The following is a 25,324-nucleotide window of genomic DNA, read 5'->3' as shown; positions in this document are numbered from 1 at the left end:
TATTTTTACATATATTGCAATGATTTATTTATAAATAAATAAATCAAATTAAATATATAATAATACTCAATTATTAAGCTATAATATTAACCGTCATAAATTGAAAACAACCAAAGTCAAATAAATTATTTGTAATTGTGTTAAAAAAAACCAAGGGTTGAATAATTATAAATTTAGCTTCCAAACCACAATTAAAAAATACTAATCTATGTATTTATTTAAAACATATAAGATGCATTTACCTACCAATATGAAACTTTGGATCTTTTAAATAGATTCAGCAAGACCAAAATGTTAAACAAAAGACAAGACATATACCAAATCCTTAGTAAATTGTTATAGACTGTGTTTGGCGTAACTGCGCATCTGCTATCAAATTGCTAGCCACTTACAACTAAAAAAATGGCAATGTCTGCTGCCAGGAAGCTTGCTGGGTTCAAATCAAAACACACAAAAACCAAAACTTAGCCTAAATAATCTAATCATAAAACACTACTCCGACTGTTAGCGTTGCATTAACTGATTCACCATCTCCCATCAAATTGCTAGCCACTTGCACCTTTCTTTAATAAGACTTTAATTCCTTCTAGATGGGACCCTTGAACAGCATAGTGAAGTGGAGTGAATCCCTTACGATTAGTGGCTCTCACTGAAACTCCTGATGAAAGCAGAGTTCAGACAACCTCTAGATGTCCTTTCTGCGCTACAAAATGAATCGCACCCATGCCATCCATGGCAGCAGCACCAACATCAGCCTTTTGCTTGCAAAGATAACTCACTACCTGCGCTTGTCTGGCCCATACTGCTAAATGTATCTATATCACAAGGTTACCGACGTCAAAGAAACAAATTGAAAACTGGAAGGCTATCATGCATGGTGAAAACAATAGGATCCAGTCACTAACGATGTTACTAAGAATAAATATATACAATACAAATCATTCAAAAAGTGCAGAATGCACATCGTTTGAGCATGGTACAATTCTGAACCGAGGACCTCTTTCTTAGTAGAGAGCTAATTAGGCTATGCATCATTCATAACAATTGCAACATCTCAAGAAACAAGTATATTTTGTTCTAATTTTAACAGTTCATATAGTCACAACGGATCAATCCCCCATGGCCTAACATTGTAGTCACTAGAAACAATAAGCAACACCTGGGAGGCAGCTCCTAGAATACAATCATGTCAGTGAAATTAGCTGAGGTAATCCACTAATCACTCCTGAAAATGATAAATATATATATACATAAACACTAGCACAAGCAAGGGTTCAGCAACATTTTCCAGCATGGGGATTCAACCAAAAGAACCCAGAATCTGAATTGGATTGGTGTTGCTAATTTGAGCAATGCTATTTCATTAATTTTCATTTGTGACTAATCCAAATAAAAAACCTAAGAACATTTATTTCATGTGACTACTAGCCCTAGTCCAAATACTTGGGCAATGTATTCAATGTTTGTTTTATGAGGCACTCATTCAAGCAAAGGCTAAATTTGCAGCCATCAAATTAGTAACTACTGCCTAAGAGACCATCAAAAATCAAATCTCAAGAGCAGATAACATTCAGTTTAGATAATGGAATAACGAAATCATGTGTGGGTAAGTGATATTGCAAATGATACCAAATTGAATACAAAATACAGCTAAAATTATCAGCAATTATTCCAAAAAGAAGAAAATATAAAAATAAAATCAACGAATGAAGGAAGGATTGGATAAGGATTAAGGATAGAGAAGAATAGAATAGAGAATAGGATACGGAGTTCTGGAGTGCTTATCTCGGGAATTAACGGCCAAAAGGTTAGACGCCAGAATTGATTGAAGTTTTGAAAGGTCACCGGACCTCGCCGCTGCGTGTATATCTCCGCCACTCATAACCAAGGATCTGGAACTATTCAACAAGAAGCAAATCTCAGAAGATCCATGGAAGACAGTTAAGAACAGATCTACATAAAAATAAAACAGAAGAGTAAGAAAATTAGGTAAGGTTTGCCGATTTCACTTACAAACTGCAGGAAATGATGAAACAAAAAGGATTGAAGAAAGGTAAGAAAATGGAGAGGAAGTGCTGGAAATCAGTGGAATGGGAGGAATTGGAAAGATTTTTCATCATTAAAATACAAAGAAAATTCAATATCTTTCCAACTCCTCCATTCCAAAAATTTCTAGAAACAGTCTCTCCTTTTCCTCCTTCACAACAGTCTAAAAAATTACAAGCCACAGAAAATGAGTAGAAATGAAAGTGGAAATAGAAAACATACCTTTCTAAAGAAAGTCTGCGAAGAAATTTTTGAAGCTAAGACGATGAGAGTGTAGAGAAGGGAATGGAAAATGTCTTACGCAAGGAAAATCGGTAAGTCGTTTTTCAAAACTAAGGAAGTGATTTTACCCGTGTTTGTAAAAGCTTTTCCTTTAGGAATTCATTTTCCACCAAAAAAACGCCGGAAAATTTGGAAAACAATTTCTGAAAAATCAAATCCCACAATCAAACGGACCCTAAGAATTAAGATGCAAAGGAAACAGAGAAAAATACCTGGAAAAAGCAACAACCAAAAAAATAAAAAAAATTTAGACCATTTCTCGATTTGTGCGTGTCATCCTTTCGCAGGGGCCATGCTAATCTTCTCTGTATCGTTCCAATTTTATCAGATGTCCCCGAAGGGAGAAGCTAACTCTGCTGCTGCGTTTATATAAAAACTTTCACTGTAATGTTCCTAATTGATGTGGGATATATAGTTGGTTCCCAACTAAGTCATGAACTAGCCTACCTCAGCCTAACTAAGTCCAAGGAGTGGGCTTAGGCGTCGCTCAAAACAAAATCCATGGGCTTGCGGTGGTACAGTGGGACCCTTTTATTTAAACATGGGCTGGTCACTTAACCCGAAGGAGGAAATTTTGATGGTTGCATTAGCATAGAATATATAGTTCGGCTTAGATTTCTTTCTAGGTATGATGATTTGCGGGTATTGCTACATCCCAACTCAACTCTGATAGAGCCCTCATAAGTTGATGGTGGGTTCCCAACTATCCAGTTAAAATAATTAAGAAAAAAGTAATCATTTTATGATATTGTGGTAACTGGCTCTGGTCGGAAGAATGGGGAGAAAAACATGGATCAAACCTTATAACATCATAACAAAATCTTACAAAACGTATGCGAGAACTGAACTGAAGGTCTGAAAAGCAAAATATGTGGGGAAAAGCACATCATTGGTTGAGACACGGAATGTAACGCCAACAATGACCGGAGAGAAAACGCATAGCTAAGCTAAGCAAAGAAAAGGTAATGCAGCTAGTGAGCACAAGCAAGAGCCTCCATTTCTAACTTTTTATAGGTCCACATTCTTGGCAGTTCTTGAGACATGCTGTTGAGATGAAATTACGTATGAGTTCTTTTTTCGAGTAAAACTCGATTTGAAAAAAATAAAAATTATGTTCAAATCTTAAGTTAATTGAATTGAGCTACTCAATTTTTCTGACTTAATTTCGAATTCAAATTAATAAAGTTGAATTTTAACTTAAAAATAATTTTTTATAAATATTTGTAAATATCCCTTAAGTCCTTGTCAATTTTGAAAATAAATAAATTAGTTCTCTCAACACAAATTACAAAATTTTATAAAAATATAAAGAAAATTTATTAAAAAATATTTAAATATATAAAATTTCAAATTATAATTTTTTAAAAAAAATTCAAAATGATAAATTTCATTCCTTAAACAAGTAAATTAGTAAATCAAATGTATCATACTAAATTATCTTTGTTTTCCCTCTTGTTTTTCCTTTGAAGTGTTTACAAATATATTTCACCTCAAATTTTTGTATTCTTACTTTGAATTTAGTCATAGGTTTAAATATGTCAAAAGTTTTTATACTCTTTTAAAATTTAAAATTTAGTCTCTATACTTTAGTTTTGAAACATTGAGTCCTTCTACTTTTTTATTTTAAAATTTTGGTCCTTCCGTCAATTTTTTTCGTTAGAATTGTTGATGTAATGGTTATAAAAAAAAAGGTAAATTAACTTTTTTAGCCTTTAACATTTACATTTTTTTTCAACTTGATCTTTACTCTTTAAAAGTACAAAAAAAATAAAAAAATGTTTTTAAAATTAAAAGCTTTCTTCATATTTTTAATAAAAATATAAAAAATGTGAAATTTTTAAAAAAATTAAAAGAATAAAATAATTAAAATGATTTTTAAAAAATTATTAATTATAAACTCATTTAGTCATAAAGTCATTCCACTATAGTTTCGTAACTAAGCTCTCCCCAATTACATACCATTACAAAAGCTACTCGATCATAGGTGTGTTACCCTCATAGGACATCAATAATCTTTTTAAGATAAATTTGTTCTCCCAATATGATTATATTTTATTTCATGGTAATCATTACATCTTCCTTCATGAAATGTCAATTACTATCAAATAGTAATTTAAGTCACTCGTCATAAAGACGAACGACCTGTGGTCATATTTACTTTTCATCTATCATGTAATGTCAATTAGAGGATATCATTTACCCATATCTTGGGCTATGAATTCAACTATTGTGAATGATATTACATACTGCAGAAGTTGTATACCTAATGCACCAGCTTTCGGTTCTTTATCTATTCGAACTCAATATTTTACCTACATCAAAGTATACGAGTCATGCATACATAGTCTATCATCCACTTAGGATTAAGGTATGCCACATTATGAACATCACAAGTGAATAAATCCGCAAACAGATTCAAGATCTATTCTACTTGGGCCATGTCTGTTGTACTTTCAATCCAGTCAGTCACATCTATGTCTTTATCTATTGAGAGTCATCTGCTCCAATGGCCAAGACAAAGCATCTCCCCAATTGAACTTGATAGACAGCATATTAGTCTTTCAATCAGTTTGCTCATTTCTGATTAGACTAAGGTCACATGTATGTTCATCTACTAAAATAAGTTTTCATTATGTTTTACGATCCGACCATGTGATACCGCTTAGTATTAGTTAAACATTAGGTGACAAGTGAGTTTATATTTGCTTCTATTTTGCTTTTATTTTGCTTTTCATGCAAAAACCACGTAAGGGCAATATAAAAAGGGTATTAATGTAATTCATGAATAATTTAATTAACCAATCTCTTAAAAAAAATTACAAGTATACAAACGAATATACTACACTCAGGGCACCAGTTTATATAGTGAGGCCAATAATAACAGTTCTTTAAAAGAGCCAATGTACAATGCATACTTGGATAGCCAGCCTATCTTGAGTGATGACACTTTTTCATGATCTCTTTACGCAATTTCGCAAATTAAGGCACATAAAAATGATGCCCTTGAGCATACAACAAATCTCACTTAAGCCAAAATCGCCTCGTTTTCCCTTTTCTGACAAGCTCAATCAACATTTTGACAGTAAAATCATAGGACAACCCCTTTCTAATGTGCTCCATTAGGGAATTATCAGGATGACTGATTGTTGCAAATTCTAGCTTTCGACTTAACGCATTAGCTACTACATTGGTTTTCCCCAGTTTATACTCCATGTTGAAATCAAAATTTTCCAATAAAACCTACCAATGAGCCTATTTGGTAGACAACTTTTTCTAGGTTAGGAATTAACTACTTGCAACATTATTCGTAAATACCACAAACTTGGAACCCATCAAATAATGTCTCCAGTATGCAAAAAATGCACCACTATGGTCATTTTTTTCTTCTGAACTATATATCGCCGCTCAGTATCATTAAGCTTTCGACTCTCGAAAGTTATCGGATGCCCATCCTGCATCATTACTCTCCCGATACATAGTTTGATGCGTCCGTATGCACCTCATACAATTTAATATAATCTAACAAGACAAACACATGCTCTTTTGTCATTAATTGTTTCACCTTATCAAAGGCTTTCTGAAACTACTTGTTCCAATCCCACACCTTACTATTTTTCAATAAATTTGTTAAAGGTGTGGTGATTTTGGAGTAGCATTCAATGAAACATCAGTAGTAGTTTGCCAACCCAAGGAAAGATCGAAATTCTGTTACCTTGGTTAATGGCTCTCAATAGACAATTACTCGAATTTTCCCCCCATCAATCCAGATTTTGTCACCTCCTACAATGTAGCCTAAGAAAGGTACCTCACGTTGAGCAAATGAGCATTTCTCCTCCTTGACATAAAGCTCATTCTCTCGCAAGGTTTAGAACACTTCTCTCAAGTGCTCCACATACTCCTCAAGTGACTTACTATACACCACAATATCATTAAGATAAACAACCATAAAACGATCTAAAAAGGGTTGAAACACTTTATTCATCAGGGTGTAGAATGTTGATGGAGCATTAGTCTGAAAAATAATGTACACTAAGTGTTTGAGTAAATTCTCTCAAAAGTATTCTATTACTTTGAAGGATAACAACTAAGTGATTACAAATGAAGGGAATGCCTTTATTTCTAATTGAGCCCTCTCAGATCCAATAGTGCAGATCGAATTACATCAATAACCGAGATTAGTTCCCATCTATAATAAAAGAGTCTTAAGGGATTTACAATAATTATTCTGGTAAAATACAATTTACTAGAGTGTTTACATTTTATCCAGGATTGAAATAGACAGACTTTAAGTTCTCTTCCAAGCAAGGGCACAATTCTGTCAGACCAAATGACCTTAAGAAAACATAAAGGTTCAATAAATGTGTGCATCAGTTGTAGGCTCTTTTACGCGGCCTACAACATTAGTAGCTTTGTTTTAGGAAATAATTTAGCCATGATTCAAATGTTTTTTTAATGGTTAAATTGATGGGTTACATGGTTGTTAGTCCTGTTAATTTAGTAGTAGTTGATCATGGTTAAGTTGGCAAGTATGATGTTATGTTTAATCATTTTTCATGTATATAAATAGGAGTGCTTGCTCCGATTTGATGTATCACCTTTCATTTTTAATTCAATCCAATTATTTATTATTCTTTCTCTTACTTTTCTTTCAAATTTTGTTTTCTTAATTTTTATCTTAGATATCATATTATTGAACAGCTCAATTAACGACAGACTTAAGATGAAATTATTAATGTAACATTAAACTATTAAAAAGAAATAATATCTATATTTCATACAATCATTTCTCTTTATATAATAGTCTCCTTGCTACTTATATGGAGATAGAAATCTCAATTTCAATGTCTTAAATTAATAGGCTTATGTGATAAAAAGAAAACTTAATAAATTTGTAATTTTTTTTTAACTTTTCATTGAATAGATCCAACAAACAACCCATGAAAAATTATATTACTTTTATTTTGGTTCTATTAACTTTTGCTCTGAGAATTTTCGCATTAAGTAACTTGATTTGAGAAAAAAATATAAAGAGAAAAAGTATATAATAAATATATTTATTAAAAATTTATATAAAAATTAAATGAGGTTTTTGATAAAATGATAAAATTAAAGGTTTAGGTTAAAATTTCATTATGTGTAAATTATTTATTTTATATAAAAATAATTTAAAAGGATAAAAGTACCCTTATAAAAATGTAACTTACATTGTAGGTAATTTAATCATTTTTAAATTGAGTTGATATTCGATTAACTCGTGATACTAACTTAATTAGAGGCTTAATTATATAGCATTGACAATAATTCAACCCAGTTAATTGAATTTGGTTTGGTTAGTTTAACTTTTATTCATATTTTGATATTAATGCGAAAAATCATGATTCCTTGATAACTTGTTAAAATAATGAAAAAGATATTTTATCATATGAAACACTTAATCAACTTGTGATTAAGAAGTCCAATAATCGGACAAATCCCCTAGAAGAAAGACTCCTGAAAACATGATGATTGGGATTTGAAGGTTGTAAATTTTACAACTCCAGAAGGCTTGAAAGTAACAAATTGCAAAAGAAAAGAAGAGCCCAAACACTCAAAACACTCTTTACATCTCTCACAAACAAAAACAAAAAACCCAATATTATTTTCACTAAGGAAAAGGATAATTTTATTCATTTATCTCTAATTTGAGTGGCCAAACTTTCTTTGCATATGCAATTACATAATAATGTTTAAAAGAAATATAAACTCCTAAGAAAATATTACAAACTTCAACACTCTATTTAATAAATAAAGAATTTAAAAACTCTAAAAATTATTTAAATATTCAATTTTCTAAGTTTTGTAAAATCAAACTCTTAAGTAAATGAATAAATAAACAATATAAAATTCAAAAATGTTCAAAAATGCTCAAATCCCATTCAAAAGTGGGTCGCAAGTTGGTTGATGTTCTAGATCCTCCTGAGTTTGTATAAAATATACTTTTTTTTTAATTGGTTAATTTGTGTTATTAGTCTATGTACCTTGCAAAAGTTTTTATTAGTCTTTATACTTTAATTTGATTAAATTTATTCTTCGTAGTTTTTGAATTATGGAATTTTAGTAGTGACCCAAACAATAACAATTAAATTTGTTTGGTTAAATTTAATTACTAATCTTGTACTACACATACAGTTGTTGATGCAGTTCATATACTCCTTGAATTTTGAAATTTCAATTTTAATGCAAATGACAATTGTTAATCTATTAAATAGATTTTTAATGAATAATATGTGAAAATAAAAAACTAATTTGACATTGCACATATAAAAATATGTTTATCATATTAGATTAATTTTAAAAATAGAAAAAGTTGATGAATTTTAAAAAATAATAATTAAAATACATGTATTAAATTTACCACTTTTATAAGATAAATAAACTAATAGTAGAATCAATGAAGTTTACCAGTTCCAATTAACATCCAACTGGTTAGTGCGCTCTATACTGTATTCCCAGACATAACTCACTTCACCACGTATTTCCAGTAGAAAGGGACCCATTTTTACAACACATGAACAGGAATCTTGAACATGCTAGAACGATACATGGATTTTAAATTTCTTTAGCACGTAAGATATTTTTAGTGGGGAACAAGCTCACCAATCATCATATAATCGAAACAGTTGACTTTTAAGTTTCTGACTCCACCTATAGCTGTTATTATTTAATCGTTGAGTTTTGAAAATTCATCTTTACTTATTTAATAAATGGATTCTAAGTATTTTAATGTCATCTTAAATTACGTCATCAATTTATTTATAAAATTTTAAAAATATTTATAATTAAGATTATTAGGATAATATTTACATTTTTTTTATAATTTTTAAATGGAAGAATTAAATAATACAAATCCAATATCAACACGTGTTGAATAGTGTTAAAATATAACTTCGTTATCACCCCATATAAAATACATCGTGAATATGGCAAAATCTAATTTAGGTTAAGTTTGATCAATGACATCAACTCAATTACTTAATTATGAAATTATTAAATTATTCTTTCATATACAAATTAAATAATATTTTTACGACGACTTTATAGATATAATAAATCAATAAAAATTCAATTATAATGAGATTTGAACTCAAAATATCAACATTTAATTTTACAATTATAAGTAAAACATCAATTACTTTTTTATATTACTTTTTAATAAATGTATTTCTTATATAATTTTTTCACCCATCTTGTGTGCGTACCATAAAATTCTGTTTATGTAATCTATTTTTCAAAAATAAAATTAATATTTAATAAATTTTATTATGTTTATCCTTATTATAATATTTCATAAAACAGTAACTGGTAAATAAATGAAAAGTCAATATCCGTAAATCGTTTTCAATCGATTTTAAAAAGAGCAATCCCACACTTTGTCATACGTTCATCTCGCATTTGCATTAAATATCTTCTCACTTTTCCTAAAGCACCATCTAGCTTGTTTATTAGTCAATGTGATGGCACATCACTGACCGTCGTTGCCAAATATATATATTTATTAGGCGTAAATTCTATTTAAATTGAATAATTTACTTAAAAAGTTTATTTCTAAGTATATTTACAGAAATAAATCGATTTCAGTATTATTTACCAGAATGGGTCAGTTTTGGCAAAATGCATTCACGTAGAAATATTTTAGGGAAAAATATCCAACAAATTGTTCCTCTGGAGGAGCGTTATTGCCACGTTAGCACAAAATGCACTGACATGGACGCGCTTTGCTAACATGGCAAAAATACTCCCCCAAAAACACATTTTGTTCCGTGTTTTTACCCTAACGGCTACTTTTTTACCGTTAATTTTTTTTTACCGTTGGGGGGTCCAACGGTAAAAAAAAAGTATAAACCCCGCACCTATTATTTCACACGATATTTCTTCAAATTTTAGCAAAAAAATTTTAAAATTTCTCCCTAAAGCTCTCAAATTTCTCAAAGCTCTCTTTAATTAGTTATTTACTTTATTTTTTTCTAAATTAGTATTACTTTTTTTTATAATTTTAAAAATATTTGATCATGTTAGCAATAGTCAGGAAATTAATTCGTCTCAATCATAAACATATCACCGTCGAACAAATGAAAATGATAAGCGTTAATTTTAATTTTTGAATATTATTTAATATTTTTTCATTTATGTAAATTTTAATTCATTTGTATTTTATAATTTTTTATATCAGTCTGTAGATCGGGTGTTAAAATGTTATATTCGTAATACGTCTGATCCTCCATCACCGTTGATAGAAAATTACTTAAGAGAAGCAGGTTTTTGGCACGCAACCACTATAAGCCAGGGGTGCAAGTTGGAGCTGAAACTCATCAGCGCATTAATAGAGAGGTGGGGACCCGAGACGCACACATTCCATCTTCCATGCGGAGAGTGCACTATCACTTTGGAGGATGTCTAGTTACAATTAAGATTGCTGGTGGATGAGACCGCACTCACCGGGTTCGTTCAATCTGCTGATTAGGGAACCATATGCTATCTTTTGGGTGTGATTCCAGATAATATTTACGGAGATCGAATCGAGATGGGCTGGTTACAAGACACATTCTCGGAGCTAGCGAATGATTTGACTTAAGTAGAAAGAATACGATATGCTCGGGCATACATCCTTGATATGATTGGAGGTTATTTGATGTCGGATTTGTCACAAAACCTTGTACATCTGAGGTGGTGCTGAAACTCGTTGATTTTAGAGCAGCTGGCAAATTAAATTGGAGGTCACCGTGTTGGCAACATTGTATCGAGAGATGTGCGGGGCGACGCCACCATATAAAGTCAAAATCGGAGGTTGCCTATCACAATTACAATCATGGGCTCAGTTTCGCTTTTCCTTTTTACATTTTCGAGTGAACCACCCATATACATTCCCACTCAGAACGAGGTAAAATTTTTATTTGATTTTACAATTATTCCATAAATTTAAAATAAATTTGTAAGATGAAAATTTATTTAATTAGGTGGAACCATCCGACAAGTTATATTGGAATACCTATCGCCCTTGAAGATATACAGCTTTTATTAAATCAACAGTCGGAAGCGCAAGTAAGTATTAAATAATATATATACATAAAATAGTCGTTTCATATTTAGTATTTAGTATTTAGTATTTAGTATTTAGTATTATTATATAACTAATATTTTTATCGCGTTTATATAGTTTCAATGGACACCATATGAAGATTCGGCAATACGGGCAGTAATTCCGAAAGAATTCTTTCAAAATTTGAACATTTGGCATGTTAAGGTCTCATTGGTCAATTATGTTACTGTCAAGATGCACCAAAATAATAGAGTGTTGCGGCAATTTGAATTTCGACAACTGATTCTGAAAGAACCTGAAGTGCTCGATGACCAGCATAAAATCGACTTACGGTAAACAAATACGAATTGGGCGGTATTATTCTCGGTATATATATTAAAATATGGAAAAACCAGTATGATCATATACCTGATCGTGAACCGATCATCATCCCAAAGTTAGCGTGCGCGTCGGATTACATGTCATAGTTTAGGATCCATGACAAGCCATATTTGCTGTCAGAAGAGTAGAGATGTCGGCAAATTCGTGTCGAAAAGGAACGATGGGGCCCTTTAAATCCAAAAAAAATGATGGCGGCATGGGCCCATCAACAGCGCCTATATAATCATCGAGCTCAATGCCTCAATTGATGACACCCATAGCACAGCCCCTTCAGATTATGCCAGATGCGTATCATGCCCTTATATGTTTCCTTTTCCCAGTCCTATGCCAGGTTGGAATGCATTGTCAGGTACATCTCTTTTCCCGATGAATCCGACTCAATCGATGATATAGAGGCCATCGTCGCTGGAGAGATCGCACGAGGCACCGTCAGCGAGCTCATCTCATTATCAATCTTCATCGCTTTATAGGATTCAAACATCTCCGCCGTGGGTAATGCAGACACCTTAACATTTTTTATTCTAAGAAGGTGAGTCATCCTTCCAACACCCATAACCGGAGTAACCACAACCTCCACCGGAGTAACCACCACCCTCACTGGAAGTGCAACCAAGAAGGAATCTAGCATTTAGTCGTCGACCACCCCCATATGGCACTGATTCTGATCGGTATATATATTGATTTTTTAATATATTTGTACAAATTGTTTCTATATTGTTTCATTTAATAAAATAAAATTTATTTTTAATATTTTAATGGTAAATTAATTTTATATTTTTAATAAAATAGAAGTTCTTTTGAATAAGGCGAAATAGAAATAATGCAATATAGTTTTATTAGAGCAATTATCAACTATTTTAGTTTGGACATGATCGAATTGTATGATCTGAGTTTCTACACCATCCACACAACTTTTATTGGTTCGTTCTTTCCCAGATATCTATATTATTACGTATTCTACTCGAGTAAGGTCGACCTTTTGGTTTGCGACGTAATTCTCTATCCGATAACAACTTAAACGGAACAAGTGATACAGATGACCACTTACGTTTATCTGGGACCAGTGGGAATACGTGTCTCCACATATTGTACATGTATTCTATTTTGTACACTTTGTCGACATATATTATGGGGTTTAAATGGAGATACTAACAAGCTGCAATTGCATGAGCGCATGGATAACGAAGTGCGTCAAACATCCCACAGTCGCAAGTCTTATTTATTAGGTGTACACGATATTGCCCGCCGGTAATACATTGGCTCAGTCTATCAAACTCCATCACACGAAATCATAGTTTGTCGCGATCGTGACATACAGTGTGTATCGTGTTGGCCTACGCCTTCACCTTGTTAATTTCTTGCAATACCTTCCGGAACCATACATGACCTCCTTGCATTCGGCCTTTATAACTCGCTACTCGCTTTGGAAATAGTGTCATCAAACGAAAATATATCTTTCGTACAACCGAGGTTATCGATAAATAACGCGTTCTTTTTAGAATAGAATTTATGTATTTAGCCAGGTTTGTAGTCATATGACCATATCATAGGCCGTCATCGTATGCTTGTGTCTATTTTTTGAAAGGTATATTACAGAGGTAATCATTGATCGTTAACTGAACGCAAAATCCCCAACATCTCATGAAAACGGTCCTAATTAATCTCGTACCCTGCCAATATAAGTTGATAGCGAAAATTGCATACCAATATTCCATTCAGAATAAATTAAATATTACAAACGAAAGTATATTAATAGAGATTAAATACCTATGATGGTCACTTGTCGTCGTTCAGTCATAGACCGATATTACCCGTAATAGTTAGACACAACATGCCTTAGACAATACTGATGGTGTGTGTGATCTCATAGGCTTCCCTGTTGCTCAATTGCGGCTAGTATTCTAGTGCCCCAATCCGATATAATGCAGATATCAAGTTGGGGGCATACATGCCTCCTTAACCTAAAAAGAAAGAAATCTCAGACATCAGCTGACTCCCCTAGTGTTATTGCAAATGTAATTGGAAGGATTCTCCTACCGCTATCCTGTACCACAGCTATCAATAGCCGATAGGTATATCTACCATACATAAAGGTTCTATCAATTTGTACCAATGGCTTACAGTACACAAATGCGTCCCGGCATTTCTTAAAGCTCCAAAACAGACGCTTGAACACTTGGCATCCACGGAGTACTCAGTAGTTGTAGCACACAGAGACCGTTTCAAGGTCTGTTATGCAACCTGCAACGTACATCTCCAGTACCTGACACCACTATCAAATCTCATTATATGAAACGTCCCACCCACTATGCATCTTTTCCAACGCCTTTTGCTTAGCTATCCAAGCCTTGCGGTAAGAGGGCATGTACTTCAATTGGCTACGAATACTAGCAATTATGCATGACACAGAAGTCCTAGGATCTGCCTTTAACATCGGTAGTATTAAGATAGCTATCATACCTGAATCCATCTTGGGATGATCTTGTGAAACACTTGTCAACAAAGTACGTTAAATAATGCAACATTAAGTAATAACATTATTATTCAAAAATCCCTAAACACCTAGTGATACTATGCCGGCAACACAGGTATATGGACCTTTATACTTTTTTCTCCCACAAGCCTGTCATTTTCCTAACAGAAGCCATGATTTTCCATGAACATGTACCGTCTTGCATTGCACACTTGGCCTCGAACTTCTCGGATTTGGATTTAACCACGTTGTAGTTAACCATGTGATTGATGCTATGTTGTTTCAAAGCACCAAGAAAACAATCCTTACTGGAAAACTCCTTACCAACTTCCATGTAACACCCCTAGCCCAAATCCTTCACCGGAATAGAGTTACGGAGCATTACCGAAGTTACCGATTTATTTATTAGATATTTTATTTCATCTAACGTTCATATTTGGAACCAATTAAAATCAATCATATTGTACCTTAAACATACTTAAAATATATTGAAACCTTAAAATAATTCTTACCTTGTCCCATTGATTTTAATCTTTAACTTGATTTTTCTCTCTCCTACAGCTTCTATTTCTTGAATCCAACTTGATATTCCAACTCCCCTTAGTCTCCTTAACATTTTTCTCTCTTGGTAGCTATGAAAATTCTTTTGATTTTTAGGTAAAAAGGGTGAATTTTTTGTGGAATGACTAAATTTTAAAGAAAGCAAAACTTTCTTTTTTTCTCTTTTCTTCTAACGTGAAATGCATGGAGAAAGATGGATGGTGTATATATATATATATTTTTTTTTCCACACACACACACATATATATAGACTAAATGAAATAATAAAATAATAAAATATATTATTAAAATATTAAATAAATAATAATTATCTAATTAAATAACTATAAAATATCACCAACATCATCATTACTTTCTAGATTTCTTTCTCTTCCAATTGACCATTTTGCGCTTTGTGATCTTTTAAAATTCCATTCTTGAGTTATCACTTAATTTGGTAAAATTACAATTTAGTCTCTTATAATTCTTCGCCTATTCAATTTGGTCCTTATTCATCAATTTTCCTTGGTTTCTAGATCATTCCACCCTTAAAATATTTGCACTATTAATCCTTCAACTTTTTCATATTTACACTTTAATCCTTCAAATTTTGAGTATTTACTTTTAGGCCACAAAACTTTTCTCACTTTTACAATTTAGTCCTTTCTTGAATCAATATGTCATAATATACTTCCCAGTGACATAACTCAATTTTCCTCTTCTTTTCACTTTATTTCCTTATTTTACTGTATTAAGGATAATATCTTACTGTAGAAATTTTCAGGGTGTTACATTCCAATTCACCCGAATCCAATGACGACCCTGTACGGTCACGCGTTCAGTATGATAGATCTGGAAACTCCAACACATCATCTGCCAATATATCAAAATTATGCATGTGGGCTGGAGGCGAGTACGCCCTGAATCCCGGATCTTCTTCTTCTTCATTTGAACCCCCTTCAATGTCTTCAAGTTCAGATGGAACAAGCTCCGGTTCAGAAAATAATACAACTTTTGCATCATTGGGGTTGGGCTCTCGAGGTAGATCCATATCAGACTCATCATCCAACCTACCATCATCTGAAAGTATGAGGTCCCCTCACCGGTGGACGTCGTAGGGAGTACATCATCCCTTCTTGTAGACGTTTCGTAACATCCTCAATCAGATATGAATTGCCAACCACTAGAAGTTGATGTCATTCCCCAATACGTATTTCCAGCATCGAACATCAACCCATCGATGTGCATGTCCCATCCACTGACTGAGTGTCGTGTAGGAGTTGTGTTTTCCATACTGCCACCAAACACGGGCACTTCCATGTTCTGCCTCCCACTAATGGAGTGTCGGGTAAGGGTCATGTATTCTTTTCGAACAACAGTTGATGTTGAAGTCACAAATGTTTCATTTGGCGATGAAAATTGAATATATAACTCAAGATAGGGTGATCCACTAGCGAGATGAGTTTGCACCCTCGCCTCAAAGCTACGATTACCTTTGATATCAAATGAGTCATGTGTCACGGGATCAATTGAAGCAAAAAATCAATACTTAATAGAAGAAACCCTACTTGGCATCGTTCTGAAGATTTTACGCCTAATTCTTTTACGAAATTTATACTCTGGTTAAAAACCATTTACATTGTGTTTTCTGATAAAAAACCAACGCCGTTCTCGGTGTCACGGACTTATAAAAAATCTTAGGAACTAAACATGCAAAAATCTTAGGAACTAAACATGCAAAAATCCTTAACCTATAAAAAAAAACACGGAGCAAAACGCGTCCCTGAGGGAGCGTTTTTGCTATGTCAGCAAAGTGCGTCCATGTCAGCGTGTTTTGTGCTGACATGGCAAAAACGCTCCCTTAAGGGCGCGATTTGCTGAAATTTTTTTCCTAAAACGCTCCTACGTGGACGCGTTTTTCCAAAGCCAACCCTTTCCAGTAAATAATGCTGAAATCGGCCCATTTCCATAAATATATTTGGAAATGGACCTTTTTAGGTAAATTAGTCATTTAAATTAAAAATTAAATATATATTAATTTTGTAAATATTGATTAATTTATTTGAAAAAATATTATTGTGGGGAAGCACAGCGGGCGACGAAATAATAATAAAATTAGCAAGCGAAAGATACTGATTGCATCCTGTCTAACCAAGTTGCTCAATCCGAGTGATGTTTTGTCGGTTGATGATGTGGCTTAATCTGAAACGTCGATCATATTTTCTATCACATGTGTTTTTAGGCCCCGTTCGGCACTACTTGTGTGATGGGCTTTTGGCAAAAAAAGTGATTTTTTTGTTAAAAGTAATAAAGAGCAACCTTCATCTGTACCAATTTTTTCAACTTAAAAAAAGGACTTTTGCACAGATGAAAAGGAGAAATTTTTGGCTTTTATCAGCCAAAAGTACTTCTTGGCAGTATTTTACTATTTTAACCTCTGCTTTTTCTAGACGTTAGAGGATATTATTTTCCTCTTTTCTTGTCTGATTTGTTCTCTAGTTTGTTCTTTTCATCTTCACCTGCTGCTTTAAAAGATTTCTTACAGAACCTATTTCCTCCATTTTAAGTAAAAAAAGCAAAACCATAACCAATACATGTCTCATCTGCTGTAATTCTTGCAGAAGTGTTTTGTTCCTCCATTTTAATTTTCAACAATATTTTCTTCTCTGGTTTGATCCTCTTCTCAACCACCGGTGAGTTTTTTCTTTTCCTTCTCCTTCTTCTCTTTAATTTTTTCGTTCTCGTCTTCTTCTCTTCTTCTCTCAGTTTGGGGCTTCGCTCACTCACTCTCTGCTTTATTGAAAGCTCACAAATCTTCCTTGCACTCACTCTCTTAAGCTCAAATCGCCCGCAAATTTGGTACTTTTGAACTTGCTTTCCCATATATTTGATTCCAATCGATTGATCGTTATAGCAAAATCTTGCTCTTTTTTTTTCCTATTGAATTTTGTTGTTAAGTATGCTTCATACTATTTATTTCTGAAAAAGGGTTCTTTTTGGGGTCTTCTTTTTTTTATTAAACTGTTTTAGTTGTTTGTAGATTGAAAGAACTATGTCTATGTCTTTTATCTTTATAAATATTTTGCTTCCAGTGATTGGTTAGTTTTGTTGATAATTTTTCGTTCAAGTTTGGGTAAGATTGTTGAAATTTGGTTTATTTATAGAAAGAAGGAAAGTCAAAAGGTTAGTGTTGCTTCAGCCCAACAAAAAATAGCAGAATGTTCCAAAACAATAGGCCACCATATTAGTTGTAGTCAAATAGAAGATAATGTCTTGAATCTACCAAAGATAGAGCAAAAATTAATCTAAAATTTATCAAAGATGTATGCCCAGATCTTAAAGCACCTAAACTAGGATGTAATAGGAAAGACATAAATAATATAAATTATGAGTCAGAAGATTATTCAGATATTAACAAAATAGATAACATTAAAAGAAGTAAAAAATATCCTTATAAGAAATATAGATACAAAGATTTTAAGAGAAATAAAAGAAGATATTCTAAAAGAGAGAAATATATGAGGAAAAATACTTTCTCAAAATAATATAGATAATGATAAAAAATTCTATAAAAGAATGTAAATGTTTTAGTTGTGGAAAAATAGGATATAGCTAAATATTGTAGGGAAAAAAAGATAGGATTAATGAGATAAATATTAATAATGAAATATTTAAAGGAAGAATTTACAGATAGTGATATTATATATTTATAGTATAGAATGACAGAGAAGTTCATACAGATAAAAAGATAGAGGATGTAGATAAATTTGTACAATTATTAGATTGTCAAGAACAATTTAATCAAGAATCTAAAATTAGAAGAATTATGTTTGATATGAATGAGCTAATTAAGTTTGCTGCTAAAGCTAACTTTGATTGATCACCTAAAAACTATTTTATCTATGTTAATTATTTCGATACCAATTGTCGAGAAAATTCTCAACATGGCTCGCTGCTTGGCTGTTATCTTCTCCATATTTCTACTCCAACGTAAAGAAATTAATTCTATAAGCACTTTTAACCAATGCAAAATATTTCAGGTTATTTTATTAATCATTAATAATTTAAGCGTTAAACAGCCTCTCTATGTTTTATTAGTATGCTTGTTTTGTCATTGAAGCTGCATGGTTTAATTGTGTTGATGTTATTAGTTGTGTTCTTTTTCTTGGTTATTATTCCGGTCTTGGAAAGTTGATTTTGATTGAGAAAAAAAAAATCTTAGGATCCTATCTTGATTTCGATACACATCTAAAAAAATATACTTTTGTGACATTTGATTTTCTTAATTGCTTTACTGGCTGAAACGAATCTGTTCGTATACACAATAGATGAGTACGTCGGCGATTGAAGTTAGTGGTGAAAAAGTGAAAGCAATGTGGGATAAGAGATTAACAGAAATATTTTGTGATATTTGTATTAAAGAGATATTGAAAGGCAATAGACCTGGTACTCATTTCACAAAAGATGGATGGTTGAGAATAATGACTAACTTTGAGAAAGAAACAGGCAAGGGTTTTTCACAAAGACAACTTAAAAATAGGTAGGATGTCCTAAAAAAAGAATGGAAAGCTTGGAAGAAACTTAAAGGCGAAGATACTGGTCTAGGGTGGAATCCTATAAAAAGAACCGTTAATGCATCGGATGATTGATGGGAGAGTAGGCTAAAGGTACATTAATAATTCCCTATATTTTTGTTTTTTTTCTTATTTATGAGTTTATTGATAATTACTGTTATTAAACTATCATTTGATATGTAGGTTGTGCCTGAAGCTCAAAAATTTAGAACATCGGGCATTGATCCTGAATTCGAAGGGAAGTTAGACCAAATGTTCATGGGGATAGTTGCAACAGGTGATAAAGCATGGGCACCTTCTTCTGGTACACTCCGTAGTGATATTTTTGAAGATGTTAACAATGAAATACCTGAAGAGAATGAAGAAGAAAATGTGAGAAATGATGTTCGCATTTTAAATGATGTTCACATTTCAAATGATGTTCAAATTGATGGAAACGGTCAAAAAAGGAAAAACCCTGAGATATCAAGTTCACATTTTAAAACTGGAAGAAAGAAATCCTCAAAGCAAATTGGAGGGGCTGCAAGATTGTCTAGTCAAATAGAAAAATTATGCAATGCAGCTGACAATATGAGTCAAGCCACATCTAGTTTGACTCCTGTTATGGATCCATATGGTATTCCACAAGCAGTCAAAGTGCTCGACAGCATTTCGGAAGAAGTTCCAGAAGCTAGTCTGCTATACTTTTTCGCACTTAGATTATTGCTCAATAAGGACAAGCGAATTATGTTTTTATCAATTAATCCCAAGATTAGAGCTTTGTGGCTTAAGACGGAAATGGAGGATAGCTGAAAATTTTCTAATCTTCTAGGGTTAGGAGATATCTATTATGTGACTAAACAAAAATCCTAAACTAGTTTTATCAATAGTTATTTATGTTTGGTTTTTGGATATTAAATTTATGTTCTACTTATCTATGTGTAATCTACTTTTATTAATAGTTGTTTATGTTTGGTCTTTGGTTATTGAATTTATGTTCTACTTATTTATACTAAATTAGTTTTATCAATAGTTGTTTATATATGATTTTGGATGTTCAAATTTTTTGGCAGGTGATGAGTATAGTTGAGAATTACAGCAGTGATGACAGCGATGATGAAAGGGAAAAGAAAGAGATTTTACAACACATGGAATGTTTTAATCGATTATTTGTTGTTGCATCTTCTTCCGTACAATTATATTACGAGAAGTATATATTAAAGCAGCCATGCATGAATTCAAAACAGTCAGGTGAAACATGGATTCGAGAGATCCTTGACGGTCACGAGTCACGTTGTATGATTAATTTTAGGATGTCTAAAATGGTATTCACAAGTTTGTTGAGAGTTTTGGAGACAAGATACAACTTGCAAACTTCAAGAAACATATCTTCTAGTGAAATGTTGGGAATTTTTTTTATACATCTTGGGTACCGGTGCAAAAGTTTCCCAATATTGAGAAAGATTTCAAAGGTCTGGATCAACAATAAGTCAGTACTTTGCAATTGTGCTTGAAAAAGTTTCAAGGATGGCCACTGATCTAATTGCACCCGAAGATCTTTTTTTTAGCTCAATACTCGAACAAATACGTAATGATTCTAGATATATGTCGCATTTTAAGGTTAAAATTTAATTTTATCTTATTATATTTTTAATATTTTTGGTCGACTTAAAATATGCACGAGACTAATATGATTATTTGTTCAGGATTGCATAGGTGCAATTGATAGTACTCATATTGCCGCTATTCTTCCACCAAATGAACAAATTCCCTATATTGGAAGAAAAGGTATCCCTACTCAAAATGTTATGGCAGTATGTGATTTTAATATGTGTTTCACCTTTGTCATGGCTGGATGGGAAGGATCGGCACATGTCACTAGAATATTTCTTGATGCAATTTGAGATCCAAAATACAAATTTCCGCACCCACCAAATGGTTAGATATTTTATTTATATGTGATTTTTTTAAAAATAAAGTATAAGTTCTTTAATTGATACTTTTTATAAAAAAATTCTTGAATTAATTGTTTGTTATATTATGACATGTAGGAAAATATTATCTTGTTGATTCTGGATATCCTCAAATGAAAGGTTATCTTGGACCATATAAAGGTCAGCGGTATCATTTACCTGACTTTCGTAGGGGTAGACCGGTATCTGGTAAAGAAGAGGTATTCAATCATTCACATTCATCATTACGTAGTGTGATTCAACGAACTTTTGGTGTTTTGAAAAAAATGGGTCATTTTAAGAGATATGCCAAGTTATAGTTTTGAAAAGCAAACGATGATCGTTGTTGCTGCAATGACGATACACAATTTTATCCGAAAACATGCCGGCCGAAATGATGCAGATTTTATGGAATACGAAGATATTAACTGGGCATATGAGAATAATATTGATTTAGAAATTGTGCATGGTCGAGAAAGTGATGATGATGATGACGACAACGACGACGATGATGGTGATGATGACGGTGAATCAAACAATTCAAGTGGTTTTGAAATGGAATTAACAAGAGATGCTATAGCTTCTAGTTTAATGAATTCACTTTAAATTGTAAATGCTATTGTAAAATTTTTAGTATTTATATTTGGTATATAAATATTATCCCTTTTTGAAACTTTAATCCAAATATATGTAATATTTTAATTTGTTAAGTTTATATTTTCTATGTTATCTAATATGAGTTTTACAAATGTGTTAAAAGCATTAATTAAAAATAAAAAATAATTTTTAAAAATAATACAATTGTGTCAATATCTAATTACAAAGATTTAATTATTATATTTAAATGTTTAAATATAGTTTATATATTCTAATTAAATTTAATAAATAATTAATATTAATTACTTAGAAATATTTAAAATTAATATTATATATTAAAATATTAACAATGAGTTATAATAAATTATTTTTTATATTATTGCTAAAATATCATAATATTAACTAATTTAAATTTATTTAAATACATATTTGTTACTTTATAATATCATGTCTAAAATAGACATTTTACTTCTCAAAAGTACTTTTTGACAGCAATACCAAACACTTAAAATTTTCAAAAGTAGTTTTGAAAAGCATTTATTAAAAGTACTTTTCCACAACATTTCTCAAGCTTTTTAAAAAGCTGAACTTTAATTTTATTGATAAAAAGGAGAGGGTGTGATGAATGCATCCATAAACACAGCTCAACCGTTGATTTAAAACCACTCCGATTTTCGCACCGCTAATAAAAAAGGGTCAAATAAACTCGTTGGGCATGACTAGATGCTGCGTCAGTTTGACCCTACTTATTATAAGATACGTTATCCACGTAGTGCTGAGTCAGGTTCCTAATTCCATTCTTTTTTTCCCTTTAATGTTAGGATATATATTGGAGCAATCTTAAGGTAACCACATTCTCATTCTTATTACCTTACAACTTCCCATCCTAACCGCTAAATTTAAGCTTTAAAATATTAAAATAATAATAAGTTAATTACCAAATGTATTATTAAAGAAAGAAAACATTTTTTTAGATAAGATTTTGAGCCGGTTTACGTGTGATCTTATCGGACCAAATCCAGACATTTCAAAGTTGGATAAAAACCGCGTAATACAGTATTGTACACGTGGAATAAAAAGGTTGGAAAGTGAGGTTCACGCTCAATAAAAGAGAGTGAGTCCTTTTGGATTGTTGTCAACGTTTTTTTTTTGGGATAAAGTTAAAATAGCTGGGGAGGAGGAAAGAAAGTGGAGATTTATTTTTTCAGTTGAGGACATAAAACATTCCAATTGACAAGGAAGGACTTTCTTTTCTCTGATTTTGAGCATAAAAAAGTTTTCAATTGAGGACATAAAACACTCCAATTGACAAGGAAGGACTTCTTCTTCTTATTTTGAACATAACAAAGATTTTCAGTTGAGGACATAAAACATTCCAATTGACAAGGAAGGGCTTTTCCAATTTTACTATAAAAACCACCCCTGCTTTGCAACATCACCAACCACAACAACTTGAGCCCTTTCTATTGGTTCTTTTTTGGGTTTTCAGACAGTATTTTCTTGGGAGGAAAATGACTATCCTTATCGAGAAGCCTGAGCTAGGTACCAATATACCATTCATTGTTTTTTTTTTTTTTTTTTAGAAAACAATCAGTGATTGCATTCACTTTCTTTTTTTTTTCCTTTAATGTTTAAAAGTGTCTCAATCAGACTGCCAGATTCATGTGGATGAAAGTAAGGAATTGGTGTTGGATGGTGGATTCCCAGTGCCGAAATCTTTGTCAGGAGAAGGATTTTTGGCACCAGAGGTCAATTCATTTGGCAACTCCTTTAGGGATTACAATGCAGAAAGTGAAAGGCAAAAGAGCGTGGAGGAATTCTACAAGCAGCAACATGTTAACCAGACATACGACTTTGTAAGCCAAAAGGCCTAAACATATATATTACACTACCAAGTGAATGGGCAGATTTATTTGATGGGGAAATTTTAATAATGCATGCAGGTGCAAAAGATGAGGGAAGAATATTCGAAGCTGAATAGAATGGAAATGAGCATATGGGAATGCTGTGAATTGCTGAATGAGGTGGTGGATGACAGTGACCCTGACCTGGATGAACCTCAAATTCAGCACCTCTTGCAGTCGGCTGAAGCTATTAGAAAAGATTATCCTAATGAAGATTGGCTGCATTTGACTGCCCTCATTCATGGTATATCATTATATATTTTTTTATCATATTGCATTGTACTTGGAAATTTCTACAGGAAAAAAATATAAAATGTTTTGTGGATATGCTAGATCTTGGGAAGGTTCTTCTTCTACCTAAATTTGGAGGGCTTCCACAATGGGCTGTTGTTGGTGAGTTTATATTATTTATAATCAAGCAAATTAATTTATATAATTATGATGGCTTTTTTCTCTCTTTCTTTTGTGTATTAATGTCAATATTTGTAGGCGACACATTTCCTCTTGGGTGTGCTTTTGATGAGGCCAATATTCATCACAGGGTAAGAATTACGTCATAAATTAAAAAAAGTTAGTTAAGATATAAACAATCAACTAAAAATAAATAAATCTTGTTTTTTTCTTTCTTTCTTTTTTTTTTTTTCAGTATTTCAAGGAAAACCCAGATTACAACAATCCCTCTTATAACACTAAGAATGGAATTTACTGGGATGGCTGTGGCCTTGACAATGTTACAATTTCATGGGGACATGATGATTACATGTATTTGGTACGTTTTCTTACAATAATAATAATAAAATTAAGCAAATTTATTTCCCTCTCCTAATTATAAAAAATAATAAATTAATGGTTTTGCAGGTAGCCAAGGAAAATGGAACCACTCTACCTTCAGCAGGGCTGTTCATTATCCGATATCATTCACTTTATCGTAAGTATATCGTTTTATTTAATATGCAATTTATTCTATAATCTAAATTATATTTCAATCATAATTATGAAGCTTTACATAAGGAGGAAGCGTACATGCAGTTTCTTAATGATGAGGATAAGGAGAATCTGAAGTGGCTTAGAATATTCAAGTGAGTTTCAATTTTTTTCTAACTTATATATTTTACATTTAATAATTTTATGAAAACCTATATTTAATAATTATTAATTTCACAGCAAGTATGACCTGTACAGCAAGAGCAAGGTCGCTGTGGACGTTGAAAAAGTGAAGCCATATTATCTTTCGCTTATTGAAAAAGTGAGTAAAATTTTTATTGAATAAATTTGTGTTGTAAATTATATTTTGTCTCTGAAATTTATATATGTATATATATATGTTTTTGTTTCAGTATTTTCCGGCAAAGCTCAAGTGGTGATAGGTTAAAGAAATGAAAGAAATAAACGGCGGCTTGGTGCTCTTCACTTTCTATGTTTGATCTAATTATGTAAAAAATAAATTGAAAATTCTTTCCTCCTTTTGTATACATTTAAATATAAATATTGTTCCATCGAAATAATCTTTATTAATTTTA

General features: G+C 32.1%; 2 protein-coding genes, 1 long non-coding RNA gene and 1 other non-coding gene across 6 annotated transcripts; 2 read left to right on the top strand and 2 right to left on the bottom strand.

Moving 5' to 3' along the window:
- Positions 1-315: 315 nt before the first annotated feature.
- On the bottom strand, positions 316-2,714 carry LOC107962694 (uncharacterized). 2 transcript variants are annotated; one of them, XR_005928474.1, is made up of 4 exons: positions 2,541-2,714; positions 2,269-2,471; positions 1,767-1,953; positions 316-815 (listed from the first exon to the last, which is right to left on the bottom strand). It is a non-coding gene; the product is annotated as an uncharacterized lncRNA (long non-coding RNA). The 2 variants fall into 2 exon arrangements; XR_005928473.1 differs by having other exon boundaries at positions 2,269-2,708.
- Positions 2,570-2,672, bottom strand: LOC121231198 (U6 spliceosomal RNA). Its single transcript, XR_005929265.1, has one exon. It is a non-coding gene; the product is annotated as a U6 spliceosomal RNA (small nuclear RNA).
- Positions 2,715-19,301: 16,587 nt separating the features above from the next.
- On the top strand, positions 19,302-20,285 carry LOC107895772 (uncharacterized). Its single transcript, XM_041115255.1, has 2 exons — positions 19,302-19,465; positions 19,556-20,285. Exon 2 carries the CDS (start codon positions 19,625-19,627, stop codon positions 20,162-20,164), a length of 540 nt encoding a protein of 179 aa, XP_040971189.1. The 5' UTR covers positions 19,302-19,465; positions 19,556-19,624; the 3' UTR covers positions 20,165-20,285.
- A 2,810-nt stretch (positions 20,286-23,095) lies between these two features.
- On the top strand, positions 23,096-25,324 carry LOC107962696 (inositol oxygenase 2). Of its 2 annotated transcripts, none has more exons than XM_016899172.2 (10): positions 23,096-23,442; positions 23,551-23,756; positions 23,844-24,048; positions 24,138-24,197; positions 24,294-24,346; positions 24,451-24,573; positions 24,663-24,732; positions 24,805-24,883; positions 24,969-25,050; positions 25,142-25,324. In XM_016899172.2, exons 1-10 carry the CDS (start codon positions 23,412-23,414, stop codon positions 25,166-25,168), a joined length of 936 nt encoding a protein of 311 aa, XP_016754661.2. In that variant the 5' UTR covers positions 23,096-23,411; the 3' UTR covers positions 25,169-25,324. The 2 variants fall into 2 exon arrangements, with proteins under 2 accessions (XP_016754661.2, XP_016754660.2); XM_016899171.2 differs by having other exon boundaries at positions 23,539-23,756.

Source organism: Gossypium hirsutum, chromosome A06, assembly GCF_007990345.1.
Source record: "Gossypium hirsutum isolate 1008001.06 chromosome A06, Gossypium_hirsutum_v2.1, whole genome shotgun sequence".
Taxonomy (NCBI): Eukaryota; Viridiplantae; Streptophyta; class Magnoliopsida; order Malvales; family Malvaceae; genus Gossypium; species Gossypium hirsutum.
The sequence above is the reverse complement of the archived record's forward strand: the minus strand, read 5'-3'. Positions and strand labels throughout refer to the sequence as shown.